This window comes from Heterocephalus glaber, unplaced genomic scaffold (assembly GCF_053883595.1).
Source record: "Heterocephalus glaber isolate CG9 unplaced genomic scaffold, H.glaber_assembly_v1.0 deba00000678, whole genome shotgun sequence".
NCBI lineage: Eukaryota > Metazoa > Chordata > Mammalia > Rodentia > Bathyergidae > Heterocephalus > Heterocephalus glaber.
In genome coordinates, this window is record NW_028258157.1 from 5042212 (window position 1) to 5062711 (window position 20500).

Below are 20500 nucleotides of genomic sequence, written 5' to 3' on the forward strand. Positions count from 1 at the left end.
TACCGTGGAGTGAGCCCACTTGAGGCAGGTGAGCTGAGTAAGTAGGGCGAAGCTACACCATTGGGACAGATCACGACTGCTTGAAAAATCCCAGGGTGATAATAAAGCTGCTGGTTACACCAGGTGGTAAGATCAAAGCTGAAAACCAGCAGGGAAAGAATGTGGGTAAAGCAAAGTGGGTACAGCCAGGCTTCCCGTAAAGGGTAAATAAGGCCAAATTTAGGTTTGGTTACCTAGGCATGTTCTGGAGGCTGGGAGACATGAGTTCCAGGTGACAGTGCACTCGTTTGCCTTCTGAAGGCTGCATTTCCCTTTCAGATGTCATCCTGATGTTCTGTCCCAGAGGAGAGGACCTGTGTCTTCACAAGGCAGAAGGCAGAAATGCGAAAATGATGAGCTTCCTCCATTGACGTCTTTCCAAGTGCTCCATTCTCAGGAGTTAACCACCTCTACTGGCAATTAAGTTTGAATTCCAGATGGGACAAAACATTGAAACCATTAGAATCCTTGTAGATAAACTGATGGAATCCTCTCTCCTGCATGAGGACATCAGTAGGCTGACCATAGTATTCATGTAGATGAACAGATCCATTGCCCTGTCCTTCAGGTGGACACCAGTAGGCTTATCTCAGCATCCTTGTAGATGCAAGGTACAGTCCCTGGCAATTCTTTCTCCTGCAGAAGGACATCAGCATGCTTCCCTTCATATCCTTGTAGATCAACAAGTACAACTCCTTCTCTTACATGGGGATGTCAGCAAGCTGACCTTAGTATCCTTATAGTTAAAAAGGTGCAATCTTCTCTACTGCAGGACCTCAGCAGGCTGACCACAGTATTTGAGTAGATAACAGCTCCATTGCTCTGTCCTTCAGGAGGACATCAGCATGCTTCCCTAGTATCCTTGTAGATCAACAGGTACCATTCCCTCTCCTGCATGAGAACATCAGCAGGCTGACCTTAGTATTCAGGTAAACAGATACAATACTGTGTCCTGCACGAGGACACCAGCAGGCTTATCTTAGTATCCTTGTAGATGGAAGGTACAATCCCTAGCAATTATCCCTCCTGCATGAGGACATCAGCAGGCTGATCAGAGTATTTGTGTAGATGAAGAGCTCCATTGCTCTGTCCTTCAGGAGGACATCAGCATGCTTCCCTTAGTATCCTTGTAGATCAGCAAATACAATTCCCTCTCCAACATGGGGACATCAGCTAGATGACCTTAATATCCTTATAGTTAAAAAGGTGCAATACGCCCTGCTGCAAGAGAACATCAGCAGGCTGACATAGTATCCTTGTAAACAGATGCAAACTTCTCTCGTGCATTAGGGCAGCAAGAGTCACCTTAGTACCCTTGTAGATAAAACAGGTACAATCCTCAGCAATCCCCTCTCCTGCAGGAGGACAGCAGCAGGCTGACCAGAGTGTTCATGTAGATGAAGAAGTCTATTCCTTTGTCCTACTGGAGAACATCAGCAGGATTACTTTAGTATTCTTGTAGATAAACAGTTCCATTTCCCTGTCCTGCAGGCGGATATCAGCAGACTGACAATCCCCAACAATCCCACCTCCTACATGAGGATATCAGCAGGCTTCTTAGTATCCTTGTAGGTAAACAGGCCCATTGCCCTGTCCTACATGAGGACATTAGCAGGCTGACCTTAATATTCTTGTAGATGAACAGGAGAAATCCCCAGAAATTTCTTCTCCTGCACCAGGACATTAGTAGGCTGATCTTAGCTATCTCATGGATGCACAGATTGAGAAAGAGGAGCAGAGTTGCCATGCCCACTCTGGGCACACCCCAGTCCAGGAAGCTCCACAGTCAGATATCTGGAATGTCTACATCAGAGCATTATTAGGGTGTGGAGAAGGGATGTTTACAGTGAAGATCCTATGGAAAGGACTTTTGGACAGGAGACTGATACCATCTGAATAATGTTTGATGGTTAACACCAGGGGAGTCACGAAGAAAGGTAAAGCTAAGGAAGTAAGGCCAGGCAAGGAAACACAAGTCCAGTGAGGTTGGGCCAAGTGATGAAGAACATGTGTAGGGAATGGGGAATGGGAGGTTATCAGGACCTCTGCCATGGGTTCTGGTCTGCGAGCTACCGCAGCACAAGGCAAATTAAAGAACAGACAGAAACAAGACTTAAGAGTGATGAGGCTGGGTCTTGGGACCTGGTAAGTGCTGCTCATGACAACAAAGACAAAAACCCCAAGCACAGCCTGTATTTACTGAATACAACTGTGGGAAGGACTAGGGAGCTAGGGAGCTTTGAAGGCATCTAGTGAAATGCTGCTGAACACCTGGCATGATGGCACCAGGTAGGGCTGTCAGGGAGTAGGCACTGGTTATCTTGCTAGGATAGAAGAAACTGGTACTAGGAACAGCTGCAATTAGCAAGTAACCCACAAGGCCAGTGAGAAGCTATAATTCAGGAGAAGGGATTTTAATTGGGGTCACACTGACCTCAGCTGCATGTTACTCAGCAGAGCCCTCCCAGTTTACAGACCAGGACTTAGGCCTCAGTGACAGCCATTAACAAAGGAGCAATAGTAGCCTGACTCTGCTACCTGCATGCCCATTTGAGTCACATAAGGCTCTGGTCTGACTCCTGATATAAAATATAGTGGAATTAAGGAAAGCAAGAAGCATGTGCCACACATAGCCCACCAGTACTGGGAAAGGATGCTTGCTACAAACACACAGCTAAGGGCACAGTGCTAAGGGCAGTGTTCTACAGGTAGAGCTTGAGGCAGGGAGATTCAGCCATCTGTTAAGCAAAGGCTACATAAGCCAAGGACTCAAACTGAGTAAAGTTAGGAGATAAGTAAGGCTAAGTGGGAAGGCCAAACGAAATCCTGGTGTGCAAAGGTACATGCATAAGGCATGGGGTCTAATGAGATGAGGTTCTAGGAGTAGCAGCACCAAAAATAAGGGTTCTGGGAGCAATGACAATAGAGACAGATATAAAAGGTATCTGCAAAGCCAAGAAACAAGGCCATGTGGTGGCTAGACACTGAACAAATCTAGGTGTAGTCATGAGCAAGGCCAAACGGCAAGTCCCAACCACAGGGCAGAGGCGAATGGGTACAGCTGGATAGCTCAGGCAGCTAGCCTGAGACAGGGGATGTAGGACTGCCCTCTGTGCAGTCTCTGGTAGGAAGTGCACCCCATGGGCGAATGGCTCAAGGCAAGGGAAGGGAATTTTGTCAATTAGCTCAAATGGGGCAGGGGATTTAGCTCAGTGGTGCCAACCTGCATCACTGGCACAAGGTCCTGAGTTCAATCCCCAGTACCAAAAAAAAATTAGCTCAAATGGAGAAGGAGAACTGGGTTTGCCCAAGTGTGTAAAGCAGGTGGCTCAAGACAGAAGCAAGGACAAAAGATTTAGGTTGAGTAGTTTAGGCTGGGTCACATGCCACTGGCAGAGCTTCAGTCCAGGAAGCTTCAAGCAGAGGATGAGTCCAGGGCACTATGGGAAGGTTTGGAAATGGAAGAGTAAGGCCTGCACTTTAGCTTGGGTGAGAAATACGAAATTTACTCAGTCCAGGTAGGTAAGTTAGATGTATGACTCCTGGAGGTAAAGCCCTGTGAACTAATGTCAGAAAACTGAGAACCAGATATCAATATATATACACGGATGTACAGGCAGCACACACAGGGCAAGAGTACTGAGGCACTGTGCCAAAGGGTCCAGAGTTACGGTCAGATTAATAAGAATGGAGGGCTGGGGATTTAGCTCGGTGATTCCACCACCTGCCTCACAAGCACAAGGTCCTGAGTTCAATCCCCAGTAGTAAAAAAAAAGAATGGATCAGAAAAACCAAAAGTTTAGAGTAGAAAAGGCCAGGTCACAAGGCAGAGGCATAAACCCAAGTTTATAAAGACGGGGAAAGGGCAGTGCTGTGATGGGATGATGGATGTTGGCAAGCCATTAATCACGGAGTGCCAGGTGAAGTCGGGATCTCAGGAAGACCTCGAGGGGAATGCTAGGGGCTAAGGTGAAAGCAGCAGTCGGATGGAAAAGTGAGCATGTGCTGCTCTAGGGACAAGGGGCACAGGGGTATGTGCTAAGGTAGTTAGAAAAGAGCTAGGGAGGACTGACACTTGGGGTGTCAGCCAGGCCATTAAATCCACTAATTGGGCTAATATTTGAGCAAGACAAGCACGTGAGGAGCAAAAAGAGGTCTGCTGGGTAAGGCCAAGGTCAAGGTCATAGCACAAAGCCAAGCACGTCAAAAAAATGGGTCGGAAATGGGTCCTAGGGACAGAAATGGACTCAGGAGGATGACAACATAGGTGACACGGACAGGGGCCTTGGAAGACATTGATAGCCATGATGTTATAGAGAACACTTTATACCGGCCAAGCAAGTCAGGAGATCACTGAGGTCTGGTTGACAAAGCCATGTGGCAGGGCAGGTGGGGAGGCCGGGGGTCTTTGGGTAGGGGTGTAAAGGCACAGGCACCCTGAGCGGGCCCAGGGGCACTAGAGGCAGGGCCTCTGCAGGGCAGCGTGCTGGGACAGAGGGATTGGGTGAACTCACTAAGCACAGATCACTCAGGCCAGGATGTTACACACCCAGTTTAAAGTCAGGAGAAAAATATGGGCAAGGACTGAATGCCAGGAAGGAAAGCCAAAGCCTCTAACCAGGTGTGGAAGGTGAATAGGTAACAGTTGTGGCCTGGAGCACTACGGGTGGGGGTGCAAGGGTACAGGCACCAGCAGTAGGGCAGGTGTGGCACAGGTTCAGGTAAGACAGTTAAGTGTGCAAAAGTCTGACCAAGACATGACACTGGGTGAGGAAGGATGGAGTTGCATGAGCCCTGGTGACCAAGGCCAGAGCAGAAACCCAACATGACTAATGAGGTGGGTTATAGCTGGGGGCTCAAGGGCTTCAGGATGCTAAGGGCACAGGCACAAAGGCCTGAGGCAGGGGCATGGCCAGGTTGTTACACACACCAGTGGGGCCATCACTTGAAACCTTGAGGGAGACCAGGAGCCAAGTAAGATCTGCTGGGACCCGCTGGTGTGAGGTCAAAGCCTTACGCCTCTTGGGTAAAGTGCAGTGGATAAGGGGAGGGTTTAGGGGGTGCCCTACTTGGGCTAACAGAGACACTGGAGACAGGGGACGTAGAATTGGCCCAGGACCTATAGCCTGAAGGCTGAGCATGGTTTACAGAGGTCGAAAGTTAAGCTGGATGAGTTGTCAGAATCTGAAGAAGGTCTGCTGGGTCAGGGCCTGGGGTCAGGCCAAAGCATAAAGCCACTGGCAAAAGCAAGGCTGGTAAGGCAGTGTCTGAGGAATGGGGACAGTCACAGCAGGGGCCAGTCCACTTAGTGCACAGCTGGGCCAGGAGGCACCAGGGCATGGTGCTATGGGAACACATGGTGTGGGACAGGGGCTATAGCGCAGGTGTTTCAGCACTGAGTAGTCTCACCAAGCCTTTGAATGCAGTGAGCATGCTTAGGAGGTAAAGAAGGCCTTGTGCATGAGAGCAGGTAACAATGGCAATGCTGGAAGCCACACATTAAAGATAAATAAGGGCGGAGGATTTAGCTCAGTGGTTCTGCTGCCCGCCTCGAAAGCGCAAGGATCAGAGTTCAATCCCCAGTACCGAAAAAAAAACCAAACAACAAAACATAGATAAACCATGAGTTCTGAGAACATGAGGAGCTAAAGCAACCACCCATGGTACCATAGGGAACTAGGGGAAAAGGTGGTATGCAGAAGTGGATTCAGGCTAGGCCATCTCCCAAATTGTCCTGAGTGGATTACTTAAGCTAAGAACTTCATGCTGTGTAGCAGAGCCAAGAGAAAATAAGGACAGTTGGGAAGGCCAGGTACATGGCCAAATCCTAAAGGCAGGTGATGAGCCATGTGGTCTCAGAGTTTGTGCTTAGATGGAAGGGATACTAAGGGCATTGAGCATGAAGGATTGAATGACAAGGGCAGGACACAAGGGAAAGGGACTACAAGGGTAGGGATTGGGGCAGGGATTGCAAAGCCATCAAACATGGATTACTTGCAAGAGTATACTGAGAGAATAAAAAAGTCACTGAAGAAAGTGTAAGGGGCAAAGCCATGGGACAGGGCCAGGCAAAGAGGCAGATGTGTAAAGGAGGTGAGTAAAGGATTTACCCTAATGACTTACACTGCTGGGAGAAGGGGCACTAAGGGCTTGTAGCATGGAGAGGAGGGTTGGATTATAGAAGCTGAGCATAAGGGCAGGGTATGGAGAAGCCATTATGTGAGCATTCCTTAGTCCAGACTTTATACCAGGAGAGTAAAGGCAGAAGCTGCTTGTGGTCGTATGCATGAAGCAACGGGATAAGGGGAAAGCAAATGAACAGATGCTGAGAAAGGTGGGTGAGGATTCTGGGAGAAGGATGTGCCATAGGGCTCTAGAGGGAGCAATAGAGCAGTGTGTGTGGCAGGATCCCCATGCACCACAGCAGACAGTAGAGTGTGGACAATGTAGGCCATGATTTTGACTTGGATGAAGAAAATCATGAGCAAAGTAAGGCCAAGCAGGGAAAGGCTGCTGGGTGAGAATAGTTAGGGGCAATGTAAGAGGCCTGGTTGGTGAGGTCTCATGTAATATATTGCTTGGGAAAGGGATGCTAAGGGTGTAGGGACTAGTGACAGGGCAGCAGGTAGGGAGTATTGGGGCAGGGGTCCCAGGTAAATGCATTCAGCATAGATTACAAAGGCCAAGACTGGGCCTTGGGGGAATAATGTCCAGGGCTAAGAGCTGTGTAGTGCGTAAAGCCTGGAGATAAGGACAAAGTGGGATATCAGAGGTCTCCATAAAGCCAGGTAACCATGCGCTTTCTAGGCAAGAGACACATGAGTGTGGATAGTAGGGGTGGGTGTACGAGGGCACGGGCACCAGCGGTGGGACAAGGGTGTCATGGGTGTTAGGGCAGACAGCTCAGCATGGAACTGCCAGGCCCACACACAGCACTGGGTGAAGAAGGATGAAACTCCATCAGGCCAGGGGGCAAAGCTAGGGCTAGGAGTGCACAGTGCAGTGGGCATGGCATGGGCTCAAGGGCTGGGAGCACTAAGGACTTGGGGTATGGGAAAGTGGGGTCCTGGGAGCAGGGCACTGCAGACAGAGATGCTCTTGGGCAGGGGCACCTGGATGAACTACATCACTTGGCCTTGTAATTCGGTGAGGCCAGGAGTGCAGTGACACCTGCAGGGTTTTGCCACTCAGGAGGCCAAGGCATGAAGCCTCTTGTGTCACAGGAAGTGGGTGAGGCACAGGAAGTAGGAGGATGCCAGGAGAGGGCATAAGGGTGCTAGGGATGGAGGACCTTGGACAATGGGGACAGGACATTTACCCAGCCTTTGGTCAGGTGTAGATTACAGAGGCCCAACTGTTACACTAGATGGTGCAGAAAGGACCTGAGGAAGCCTGGTTTGTAAGGCCACATTTTAAGGGCAAACCGTAACACCAGTGGTGGAAGGCAGCCTGGTAGGGAGCAGTGCCTGAGGGAGGAGGAATTTAATACAGGACCAATAATGTTACATCTCACTTGGGCCAGGAGGCAATGGGGTATGGTACTATGAGAGCATGTGCTGTAGGGCAGGGGCCTGGGGTGGGGCTGCTAAGTTTGGAGTAGTCAGCCCATGACTCTGAATGGGGTGAGCATAATCAAGACCCAGAGAAAGCCTGGTGTATAAGTTTGTAAGTGCAGAGAGGAAAGACAATGTATGAAGTCATGAAGACAGGTAGCTGGTAACATTAGCATTAGCTGATAAGGCACGGCTTTCTTGAGGTTGAGAAGCCAAGATAGAGCCAACTCTGGCACAAGGTGCTGGAGAAAGAGGCAGTATGGACAGGATTTTGGGGGCCAGGGTCACATCAAGAAGGTTATAGGAAGTGGATGGATAACTAAGGCAAAGAACTTAAAGTTGTTGAGCAGAGTCTTGAGCAAAATTGGGTCAGGTGCCAAAGCCCAAAGCCCGGGATGTAAAGGCACAGTGCTAAGACATTTGGTCTCACAGGTTGTGCTCTTAGGGGAATGGGTGGTGGGCTTCAGGCACAAGGACTGTGAGCCACAGGGCAGGATGCTTAGAAATAGCCCTACTATCAGGGCCTGCCCAAACGCCCCATTGTCAGGTATGTGGGGCAGCGACTGGCAAGCAATGAAAGGTGCATTTTTACACCAAATCTCTGCATTGGAGAAGTAAAGGCAGGAGTCCAGTGAGGTGAAACCATGAGGTAAGGTCAGACATAAAGCCAGATGTATAGAAGTGGTGGGTAATGCACATGTTCTAGGGGCAAGGGCAGTCAAGGCGGGGGACAGGATGGCAGCGGGCTCACCAGACAGGGTTCTAGGGAGCAGCTGATCCAATCCAGGAGCCTTACACACCAGCTCAGGCAGTTACCTGTGGGCTAATCAGGCCCAGACTTTGAAAAGGGGCAAGAATATCAGGAGTACCTGAGGCCTAGTAGTGGGAAAGAGGTTGGTTGAGTGGGAAGGTGTGAAGCCAGCTTCCAAGCTGGAACTGGATAAGACAGGGATGTTATATATGGGAACGGGAGCCAACAGAAGGTATGGGAAAGGCAGGTGCCCTGAGACAAGTTACTTTGGCAGAGGACTCAGCCAAGCTGGCAAGCACAGATTATTTAAGACTAGATTTTCAGCTGCATTAGAAGATTTGAAAACAATAATTGGTGAAATTTGCAGGTGTCTGGTCAAAGCACTAAGCTGGCTGGGAAAAGGAAGTTGGGCAAGGCCTGCTGGGGTCCAGGAAAGGCACTGTTAAAGAGAGTGGCAGAAAAGGCATGGGTAGTGGGGGTTGAGCTTTTGCCAAAGCCACTGAGCATGGATTTCATAGGCCAAGACCGTGTCCGGGCTGAATGAAGTCTGTGGGGAAAGCAGTTCCACTTTGTTGGTCCAAGGGCTAAGGTCAAAGGTTCACAGCGCATGTGTATAAGTAGCTGGGTCAGGCAAGGCCACTCTGGGGTGGTGCAGAGGGTTCTGGCAGGCAGTTACGCTTGCACAGGGCAGATGGAGTCCATGGAGGGTGAGCAAACTCAGGAGCTATGGAAGGCCTGTAGGGAAGGCCAGGCAGGGGCTTAGGCCTACAGTATCCCAAGGCGCTCACAGGAGGGTTGGCAGTGTGGGGTAGGAGCACGGGGCCAGGGAGTACAGAGGGCAGGGCAGTACAATTCGACCGGCCTGGTGAGCACTCCACAGAGCAAAAGATTTTCAGCTCAGGCCTCACAAAGGCTACTGACCTGGGTCAGAAGGCCCATGTTGCAGACATAAAGAAGGCGGGTCCTAAGAGCCGGGGTGAGAGCTCTGCATGGACTTGGTGTGTAAACTTGGTGGGAAAGGTATAGGCTCCGAGGGCACGCAGAGCTATGGGGAGGGCCAACAGTGGGCCCAGGGGAAGCGGTGGTAGTGATCTGTGGAATCTGGCCAGGCTCACTTAGCAGGTCATGGTCCATGAATCACTCCAGCTAAGACCTTCAAGTAGATGTCCAGAGTAGGAGCAAGTAAGGCCTGGGGCTAAGGCCACATGTTAGGTCAAATCCTGAAGCCAGCTGTGTGAAGGCAGGCAGGGAAATCCTGCGGTCCTCATTTGTGCTGCTGGTGCAAGAAGCCCTGAGGGCCTGGGGCAAGTGGGTTTGTGCTGCAGGGGCAGCCCAAGAGGACCGGGTCATGTGTGTGTTCCACAGCACAGGGCTCTACTCCAGGACAGTATAGGCAGAAGGTGCCTACAGTCACGTGTGAAGCCATGGGATATGGGGAAAGCAAACAAACAGATGCCTAAGGAGCCAAGTGAGGATTCTGAGAGGAGCCAAGTGCCAGCAGGGTTCCAGCAGGGAGAAACAGAGTGGCATGTGCACCAGGAGCCCCATGCACCACACCAGGCAGTGAAGTGTGGACTATTCAGGCCCTAATTTTGACTTGGATGAAGAAAATCAGGAGGAAAGGAAGGCCAACAGGGTAAAGGAGGTTGAGGAGTCAAAGCCTAAACTCGGGTGCCACAGCAAGCGGAATGAGCCCAGGCACTTACTGCTATGAGGAGCCCAGGGCAGGGCTTTCTGGACAAAGAGATCACAAAGGACCAGCTGGATGCCGGCAAGGGCTTTAGCAGAGTCAAGTATGGATTATTTAGGTAAAGTACTGAAGCTGGGGAGAATAGTTAGGGGCAATATAAGAAGAGCCCTGGTCGGGGAGGCATGGGGTCCCATGTAATGCACAGCTTGGGAAAGGGACCCTACTGGCATGGGAACCAGGGACAGGGGCAGCAAGGCCAAGGGGCACCGGGGCAGGGACCATTGGGAGTGTCACGGCATAGATTACAAGGCCAAGACTCAGTGCTGGGGGAGCATTGTCCAGGGCTAATAGGCAGGCCACTGGGTAAGGCCTGGGATGAGGACAAAGTGGGACACCGGATGCCACAACATATTGAGGTAAGGGGTGGGCTCCACGGACCTGAGATACTGGTGTGTAAACACTAGTGTGGGGCTGCAAGGACATGGGTCCCCAAGGCGAGACAAGGGCGGCACGGGTCTTAGGGCAGACCATTCAGCATGGAACTCTCAGTTCCACACGCGGCACTGGGTGAGGAAGGGTGAAGCTCCATCAGGCCAGGGTGCCGGGCCAAGGGGCAAAGCCTGGGGTGAACAATGAGGTGAGCATGGCGAGGGCTCCAGGGCTTGGAGCACTCAGGGCTTGGGGCATGGGAAAGTGGGGTGCTGGGAACAGGGCACTGCAGACAGAGATGCTCTGGGGCAGGGGCACCTGACAGGGGATTTGGCCAGGTGATGACCTCACTCCACTCCGCCACTTCTTGTAATTCGGTGAGTGAAGCCAGCAGCGCAGTGACCCCAGGTGAGTTTTCCACGTGTGAGGCCAAGGCATCAAGCCCCTTTTCCACGTGAAAAGGGCAAGATACTGGGTGCAAGAAGATGCCAGGGAAGTGGATCACAGGGTACTAGGGACAGGGCCCTTACCCTGCCTTTGGCTAGGCATAGAGAGAGGCCCAGTGAGCGAGCAAGGACCCGAGGAAGGCCTGGTTTGTAAGGCCACGTCTTTAAGGCAGTCTGGTAAGGAAAGCCCATGCACAAAGCCAAGCAATAAAGACGGGTTAACGCTAACTCATAGGGCATGGCCTCACTGAGGTTAGGTTGAGGAATCAAGATAGAGCTAACTCTGGCACAGGATGCTGGACAAAGAGGTGGTATGGACAGGTTATAGGAAGTGGGTGGATAACTAAAGCAAAGAACTTAAAGTTGGTGTGCAGTCATGAGCAAAAATGGGTCAGGTACCAAAGCCAGGGATATAAAGGCAAGATGGTAAGACCTTTGTTTTCAGAGGCTATGTTCTTAGGGAAGGGTGCTTGGGCTTTGGGTACAAAGACTCGAGCTACAGGGCAGGATGCTTAGGAACAGGCTCCACCATCAGGTCTTTGGGCAGCGATTGGCAAGCAATGAAGTGTACATCTTAGACCAACTCTCTATATTGGGTAAGTAAATGCAGGACCCAAATGAAGCACAGTGGGTGAAGCCATGGGCTAAGGCCAGACATAAAGCCAGGTGTGTAGAGGTGGCAGGTGAAGCACCTGTTCCAGGGGTAAGGGCAGTTTTGGCAGGGGCCACTAGGGGGAGGTGTTCCCCAGACAGGGTCGAAGGGGTAGCTGGTCCATGGCAGGAGCCATATGAACCAACCCATGCAGGTAACTGATGGGAGGAGCCTTATACAGCTGCCCAGGCAGTTCCCCGTGGCCCAGACTTTGAACTGGGGCAAGAGTATCTTGAGAACATGAGGCCTACTACTGAAAAAGAGAGGTTGGTTGAGTGGGAAGGCATAAAGCCTGGTACCCAGGGGAACTGGATATGACAAAGGGTGTTATATATGGGAACAGAGAGCTAAGTGCAGGTATGGAAGGGCAGGCTCCTGAGACAGGTTCTGCTGGGAGAGAACTCAGCTAGGCTGTTAAGCAGGTTATTTAGGCCCAGACTTTCAACTACATTAGAAGACGCAGGTGTGAAAAGAAGGCCTGGTGGAATTGACAGATGTCTGGGCAAAGCACCAGGCTGGCTGGGAAAAGGAAGCTGGGTAAGGCCCGCCATGGTCTCAGGAAATCCACTGTTAAAGAAAGTGGCCATAAAGGCATGGGCAGTGGGAACTGTGGGCTTTAAAATGCACTTAGCATGGATTTCATAGGCCAAAACAATGCCTTGGGTGAATAAATTATACAGCAAAATGAGGTCTACTTGGCTGATCCAGGGAAAAAGGCAAAAACTAACAGTATGTGTGTAAGTAGCTGTTAAGTCACAGGGCTGAAGAGCCTGGGCCATTGGAATCAGGTGCCACCAGGGCAGGAAGCAAGGGTGTGGATGGGTTGGTTCAAGGGATTTGGGCAGGCAGTTATGCTTTCACAGGTCAGACCAAGATTCCATGTCGGGTGAGCAAACTCAGGAGCTATACAAGGCCTCCTTGGGAAGGGTGGGTGGGTGTTGTGGGATTAGGAACACCTAAGGCTAGGGCTGGGTGTACTTGGGGCAGTGGCACTAAGGCAGAGGCATGGGCATTGGAAGGAGGGTCCACTAGTAGCAGGTTTTAGGGAGCATTCTGATCTTCTCAGAGGGTTTTGTTTAGGAAGTTATGCATGCAGCAGTCAGCTGCACAATCTGGCTGGGCAGTGTAGTTGGGAGGTACAGAACGCCTGGCATGGTAGGAAGGTCAGAGTTTTGTACCAATATTAATCTTAGTTATGTCACACCAGACAGGTAGTGTCTAGGTATGAGACCATTAGGTGCTGCAGGTGTGACTACTGCCGGTTGGGATACAAAGGGCAGTTCATTAGTCATATTCCCACCTGGATGAACAATTCTACAGAACAAATGTCTTCAGCCAGGGGTCCCAAAGGCTGCTGAGCCTGGGTCAGAATGAGCATCTTCAAAAGCTGAAGAAAGCCTGGTTCATAAGGGCAATGATCTTGGCACATAGGCCCTAATGGCAGAGACACTAGGGTGGACGATTCACCAGACAGTGTACTATGGAGTAGCTGCCTTATGACAGCACTCTTATTCACCAGGCCAGGCAGTTAACTGTGGACTTACCAGGCAGAAGCTTTAACCTGGGGAGATATATCAAGGGTTAAGTATGCACAGTGCAAAATGAGGTTGAAAGGGAAAGCATGAAGCCAGGTACCAACATGGAGGGTGTTTAGCCAAGGTGTGTATGGGAATGGAGAGTGACAGGGCAGGTGTAGGACAGGCATGGGCCGTGAGACCAGTTGAGGGCGGTCAGCCAGGCTCCTAACTATGAATTATTTAGGCCAGAGACTTTCAACTTGGTGAGAATAAGGAACAAATTAAGGCCTGGAGGGAATTGACAGATGTTAGGTCAAATCATCAACCTAAGTGTGGAAAGACAGGTGGGTAAGGCCCTGGGTCTCCCGGAATGTGTTTTAGGGAAAGTGGTACTTAAGGCATGGGCAGTAGGTAGTGAGGACTTTGGCAAATCCATTCTACTTGCATTATGTAGCTGAAGACTGTGTATTATATGAAGAAAATCTCTGACTAAGTTATGTCTATTTGGTAAAGCCAGGGGATAAAGCCAAAGGGTAACACCAGATATATAGATAACTCAGCAAGGTATGGGGTGTAAGGGCCTAGGCCACTGGAAGCAGGGGCCACTTGGGGCGGGACGTGAGGAAGCAGCTGGATTGGTGCAGAGGGATTCACAGGGATTCGAGCAGGCAGTTATGCGTGGCCTCCCCAGATCTACACTGCATAGCTGGTGTGCAATATCAGGAGCTAAAGCAGGCCTGCAAGGGGATACCAGGGATTCAGCCCAAAACATAAAGCCAGGTATGTCACAATATGTGGGTAGAAATGAGGCATGAAGACATGAGGAACTATAGGTGTGGGTACTCAGGGCAGGGGCACACGGGATAGGGAGCCAGGGCTGGGCTCACTGTGTGCAACAGTCTTCTGGAGCAGATGGATTAGGAGGGGCTTTCTGAAAAGGTGTTGACCCTGGATCCTGCTGTCCACATTTTACACTGGGTGAACAGTCAAGTAAGTAACTAAGGTGCAGTGGGAAAGGCCACAAGGGAAGACCAAAGCATAAAGCCAGGTTTGTATGTGCAGGCAGGTAGCCTTGGGGTCTAAGACATGAGGTGCTTAGGCAGCCACAGGAGTGTTAGGGGCAGGACCTTTATAGACCAGGGCATCGGGACAGAGAGCTTTGGCAAATACCTGTCTCAACCTGCTTAACACAGGTTATTGGTGCCAAGATTTTAACCATCAGTTTCATTTCTCAGCTAAGTGAAGCAAACCTAAAAGGAAAAGCCAGATGGAAAAAGCCAAAGCATAAAGCCAGATGTCCACAAGAATGACTTACATGAGAATGTAGTGCCTGCCACAGGGCACTGGTGGTGGTGGTGGTGGTACAGAAGGGAAGAGGAGCCAGTAACAGAATAAAAGTGCCAGGGAGCTTTGGCCAGGAAGCTTTGGTCTACCTGGATCTCTTAGGGCAAGACACAAATGAGTACATAACTCAGTCAGGCCTGGTGGCTAAGGCCAGGGGTAGGCCCCAAACACAAAGCCAGGGTGGACAATGCAGTGGGGATGACATGGGCGTGGGTGCTCTGTGCTCTAAGGGCATGGGCACAGGGACACGGGAGCGGGGCTCTAGGCACAGGCTGCTATGAGGCAGATGCAGCAGGCAGGGGCTTTGAGCAGCTTGGTATGTGACCATCACTTGGCTGGCACTTGAAACTTGCCGAGGCCAGGAGCAAAATAAAGCCACTTGGTCCAGCCAGGTATGGGGCCAAAGCATGAAGTTTTCTGTAAAGTGAGGTGGTAAGGTATAGCATTAAAGGGGATGCCAAGCAGAGGATGGACACCTAGGGATAGGGGCACCAGGACCAGGCCATTAAACGCGATTGTGTAGGCCAAGACCTTACCCTGGGTGATTCAGGTCAGACCTAAATAAGCCCTGGTAAGGTCTTGTGGTAAGGCCAAAGCATCAAGACCACTGTGTAGGGAGGTCAGTGAGTTGTAGGATCACTCAGGGAGAGGCCAGAGATGGGAAGGCACAGTGGGAGCAGAGGACAGTGAGGGCAGGGTGTACTTGGGCCACATGGTGTTACAGGAGCCCCCGTGGTGTAGTGTTGGGAGCAATGCTACATAATTCTAGGGAAAAATCATTTGAGTAGGCCTAGTTCTTCCACCTACAGGCCAGCTACAGCATTGGGAGACATAATTCCATTTTGGCCTTGGGTCACAACTGAGACTTTAGTGATCTCTTGATGCTGTAATGCTCCAGGACAAGATCACATCTGCGGGAGACACCAGGGAGGAACCAAATCTTCATCTGCATAGTTCCTCATTGTTCTTAGATTTCCACTCCCCACCCACCCAGTCTTTTTACACCTTGTTTATCCCAATGTGAAGTACTGAACTCTGCATTTCACTTGTTATATCTCTTTCCCCATGTACTGAATAAGAGGTGCTGCAAGCTAGGGGATTTTATCTTTGCCACCCAGAGCAGCACTGATCAGACCCAAAGGTCAGCTTCTTCTCAGTCTCATTTTTCTACCTTTCCTGTAATTTGCCGTGTGCTGCCATGGCTCACAGGAGACTAGGACTTACTGCAGAGGTCCTGGCAACGTCCCCTTCCCCTGTGCCCTACAGTGCAGCAGGGGACTCAGGGCAGGCAGTTACAGGCAGGTGAGACTCTGGAAAGGGAGAACATATGCGAGACACAAGGAGGCCCAGTGATGAGAGCAGGTAGTGGGGGTAATGCAGGGAGCCAGGTTTTCAAAGCTGGTGTGCAAGGCATGGGCTCTGGGAGCGAGAGGCGCTCGGACAAGGCCTCACAGTGGCACAGGTGCTGGAGGAAGAAGTGGGAGGACAGGGGGCTTCAGGCCAGTGCCATTGCCCCAGTTGTTGTGGATGGATTACCCACGTTATCCACCCATTACCTAGGTTGTGGATGGATTCCCTAGGTTATGGCCTTGAAGCAGATTCACAGCGTCAGGAGCAATGTAAGCCACGTGGTTAAGGCCAGGTATTAGGCCGAACCCTAAATCCATCTAGGTAAATGCAGGAGTAAAGCATGTGGCCTCCTGACTTGGTCTTTCACAAGAAGGGGCACTAAGGGAACTGGGCGCTCGGGTTGGCACAGCAGTACAGGGCTATGATGAAGGGATTATGTGTGCTGTGCTTAGCCCAGGACTGTACATTGGCAGGGTAAAAGCAGGAGCTGCATGAGGTCTCATGTGTGAAGCCCTGGGGTGAAGCCAAACCAAACAGAAGCATAGTTGAAGGTGGGTGGGGCTTCATGTAGGGCATCAGCCAGTAGGGCCAGGATAGGTGGCCCCAGGGCTGAGGCTTGCTGAGGCAGGGTACAGTGGAGCAGCAAGTGGGGGAGCCACCTCAGGCCAGAACAGGCAATGAAGTATGAACTATCCAGGTAAAGATTTTGAACTGGATGGTGAAAATCACAGAGCTATGGAAGGCCTAGTGGGGAAAGGCAGGTGGAATGGCCACAGCATAAAGTCAGCTGCTATTGGAACTGGCTAAGCTCAGCATGCATAACCAAGGGCTGGGTCATCAGGGACCCTGGCCCAGGGACAAGTTCATTCTGGCAGGGGCCTCAGCCAAACTGTTAGGGCTGGATCCTGCAGGCCCAGTGTTTAAACCGGGTGAGCGCAGGGAGTGGAATGAGGCCTGGTGGGTAAGATACAGGAGCTCAGGAAGAGGGGCACTAAGGACACGGGCACTAGAGAGGGGGCAGTGTTGGGGCACCCAGGCCAAGTCACCGGGGACAAGCAGTTAATCGTGGACTCATCAGGCCTTGGCTGCCTGGTAGGTGAGCAAAATCAGGAGCTAAAGGAGGCCCAGAAGGGAAAGCCAGGGGTTCTGGGCAAAGCAGAAAGCCAGGCGTGTCACAGTCAGTGATGAGAGGGTTCGAGGGCAGCAGCACTGGGGTTTGGGAACCAGAGCCAGAGTCACAGGGCCCAGCATTGGCTGCAGGCGCTCTAGGCACAGGGTGCTGGGGGGCAGGTGAGCTGGGCGGGGCTTCCAGAAAGCTAGGGCCACACTTGGCTCAGAGTGAACAAGTCAGAAGGTAGCTCTGGTCAGTTTGATGAGGCCGCATGATAAGACCAGCATAGGTCCATGTGTAGTAAGGTAGGTGGGCAGACCATGGTTCTAAGTGCAGGGTGCTGGGGGCAGTGGTGTGCTCTGGGCACCACAGGAGCACTAGGAGCAGGCCCTCTATGGCACAGGGATATTGGGGCAGGTGCACTGGCCAACCCACTAAGAGCAGATCACGAGGCCAAGACTTTGCCCACCCAGGTTAAAGGCAGGTGCCAAATGAGGCCAAGCACAAACATCAGGTTGGAAAGCCAATGCATAACAGTAGTTGTGTAAGGGAGGTATGCACAGACCCAGTGGGATCTGTAGGCATGTAAGGCTTGGGCCAGGGAATTAAGGGTGAGGGTGCCATGGCAGTTAACCAAGCATCGCTTGGGCCATCCCTCAAAACTCAGTGGATGAGTCCAGGAACAAAATGAGGTCTGCCAGGTCTGGCCAGGTGTGAGGCCAAACCACAAAGCCTGTGTGTAAGCTGAAGTCGGTAAGGGTCAGGGCTTAAGAGATCGCTCATCACAGGGACAGGGACCTACAAGGTCCCTGAGGCCAGGATCTTGGGCCAGGCAGGTAAGCGAGGACTACATAAACCAAAATGTTAAACTGGATGAGTGAAGATCAGACCTGAGTGTGTAGATCTAGTGCATAAAACCATGACGAGGCCAAAGCATAAAGCCAGTGGCATATGGGAGGTTGGTAAGGCAGCCAGGGTAGTGGCCAGTCTGGGAGGGGACAGTGTGCCAGGGCACCCTCAGGACAAGGGGACTCCAGCATGATGGTATAGGAGCAGCTGGAGGAGGCCAGGTGCCTTAGGTCAGGCACTTCACCATGAAATAATGAGGTGAAGGTTTGAGTGAGGTGAGCATATTCAAGGGCCAAAGAAGCTCTGGTGCCTAACATGAAGCCAGGTGTTTAAAGGAAGGTAGGTAAGGCATGGCTCTGAGGGCAGGAGGAGCTCAGAGAAGGGCCAATTTGGACATGGTGCTGGAGGAAGAGGGCATGTACAGGTGGTTTGGCCCAGGGTCAACACCCACAGTCATTAGGCTTGGATCATTTAGGCTGAGTCCTTAATGAATAGGGTCAGGAAGAAAGTAAACCTGGTAGCTAAAGCTAGGTTTTAGGTTAAAAACCTCAAGGTAAGGCTGGATGGATAAAGTTAGCAGGGAAAGTCCAGGTAGTAAGGGGATGGGCAAAGCTGTGTGGGTAAAACTCGAGTCCAGCTGAGTCAGGACAGGAGGGTGATGAGGTCAGGTGGGTGTGGGTAGCAGGTCAAGGCTCAATCCATAGGAAGGTGGAGTAAGCAGTCAGGAGTTACAGCCAGGTAGTTCCAGGACAGTGAGTTCAGGCCGTCATGGCTGGAGCTTGAGAGATGTGAGTGAAACCTAAGCAGTCACAGCTCAGAGCAGCGTGTCCTCTGCCCAGCTCCCTCGCGTTAACCTTCGGTCTCCCCCAGTTGTCCTGACACAGGAAGAGCTCCCAGCAGAGCACAGGATGTACTCCAGGTCCCCTTAGTGCCCTCTGTGTCATCCCCTTCACGGTCCAGTGGAGTGAGCGGGACACAGCCACCTCACTGGGGCTGCAGCAGCGGTCAGGACGGCTCCCTTCTCACCTGCTCGCTTGTTTGGAGTCAAGGTCACGCTGTCCCCAGGTCTTCAGGAGTCACTGATGCTCCTGGCTCTCTGGGGTGAGCCTCACTTTGTAACTTGCGCAGGGTGGCTCTCAGGAGTGAGGTCGCCAGGGACTTCCTTGTGTACAGTGCTCCATCACCGCTAGAAGGAATGGAGGAAGAGACTTGGGAAAATGTTCAGGCTCAGGGTCTGCAGGTGGAGGCCTCGGCTGCCTCTGGTGGAAAATGGCTTTCTCTTGGTCGTGGAGAGGGGCTGGGGTGGGGGCTGCGCCTCTGCCAGCAGCAGCAGGGCCCAGAGGAAGACGGGGTGGCTCAGGGTCTGCTTTCTGCCCATGCTGAATCTCACCTCAGTGGAACTCCAGCAGCACGGGCCCTGTGACAGAAGGACAGGGGCTGGGATGTGGGCCACTCAAATGGCCCACGACAGAGAAATCATGGAAGTCCTCTTTGGTGATCAAAAATAGAGTGAATGCTGCTGCTGCAAGCCATCCAGTGGAAAGGCAGACTGGAACATGATGGTGTGTCCTCGTCCACCTTGTCCACCAGATCGGGCAACATGTGACACTGGCTCTTCCCAAAGACAAAACGAACGTGAAAGAAACATTTTGAATCCATCCAGGACATGGAGGCAGCCACGACTGCACAGCTAAAGGCACTCACAGAAGAGGATTCCAGAAGTGCTTCAGACAGCGGCAAGAGTGATGTCAAGTGAGGACTGGGGGGGGCAGTGGTCATGTGCCTTTTACTGTAACGCAGTTTTAAATTGAAGCATTCACCATAGTTTGTCACGCCTCACATCCTCATGTTTATAATCCGCACCATGTCATTCCCCACCAAGATCCCTTTGTTCTACATACCAGCACAGGCAGTGCAACAGGAACGCAAATTGCTTTCTGCCAGCTGGAAAGCTCCTGGCATCCTGAGGCCCAGTGCCCATGCTGCACCATCCACCTGTGCGTGGGAACCTTCATCCCCAGTGCCCTCACCTCACATGTCCAGTTGCAGGGCCAGTTGGCCCCAGATGTTGCTCAGCTCACATCCTATCATCTCCATGCTCAGGTCCAGCTATGATGCGAACCTGGCAACCCCAAGCCAAGAAATCTCATGAGAGTATCAGAGACCACTCCGGGAGCCACTGTCCCTTTGCTTTGCTTTGGGAGGGGAGACGTCCCTCCTGGCTCAGGGGCTGTGTCTCAGGCCGTCCCAGCTTGGCCCCCAGCACAACCCTCTCTTTAGAAGTTTCTCTTCTTCATCTCACCCACATGCTCCTCGAAGTCCTTGGGTCACCTGCCCAGGAGAGGCCAACCTGACCTCAGGAAAGTCTCCTAGGGGATGTCAAGTCCAGCGGTAGTTGAAAACGATAGGGCCCAAGAAGTAAAGGCAGCTGGTTGGGAATGAAATAAGAGAATAGCCAGACATGGTGGCAAATCCACAGACAAGCACCAGTCTTGACAGAAGCCAGGCATGGCAGCACACACTTGTGATCCCAGCATTCTGGGAGGCTGAGCAGGAGGATCATAAATTCAAGCCTTGCCAGTATAGCGATTTATTGAGATCCTGTCTCAAAAAATAAAAGAAGACTGAGGATGTTGTCAGTGTGATGGTCCCAGGTTCAACCTTCAGCAGCAAGACAACAACAACCCTCCCCACCACGAGATTATAGGTGAAAGTTCTAAGATGTTTGCTTCCAGTGTATGTACAAATAAGAATCATTTGTTTCTAGGA

The 20500-nt window shown here is 51.5% G+C and overlaps 1 protein-coding gene across 1 annotated transcript in view; it reads left to right on the forward strand.

The window, feature by feature from the left end:
* The window catches only part of LOC101723533 (uncharacterized), a 58101-nt gene extending 38543 nt beyond the window's left edge, over positions 1 to 19558 (forward strand). Inside the window, exon 5 of the mRNA XM_087206743.1 lies at positions 319 to 19558. Within this exon, the coding sequence (XP_087062869.1) occupies positions 319 to 410 (92 nt within the window). The 3' untranslated portion in view covers positions 411 to 19558. The remainder of the gene's footprint in view (positions 1 to 318) is intronic.
* Positions 19559 to 20500: the final 942 nt, after the last annotated feature.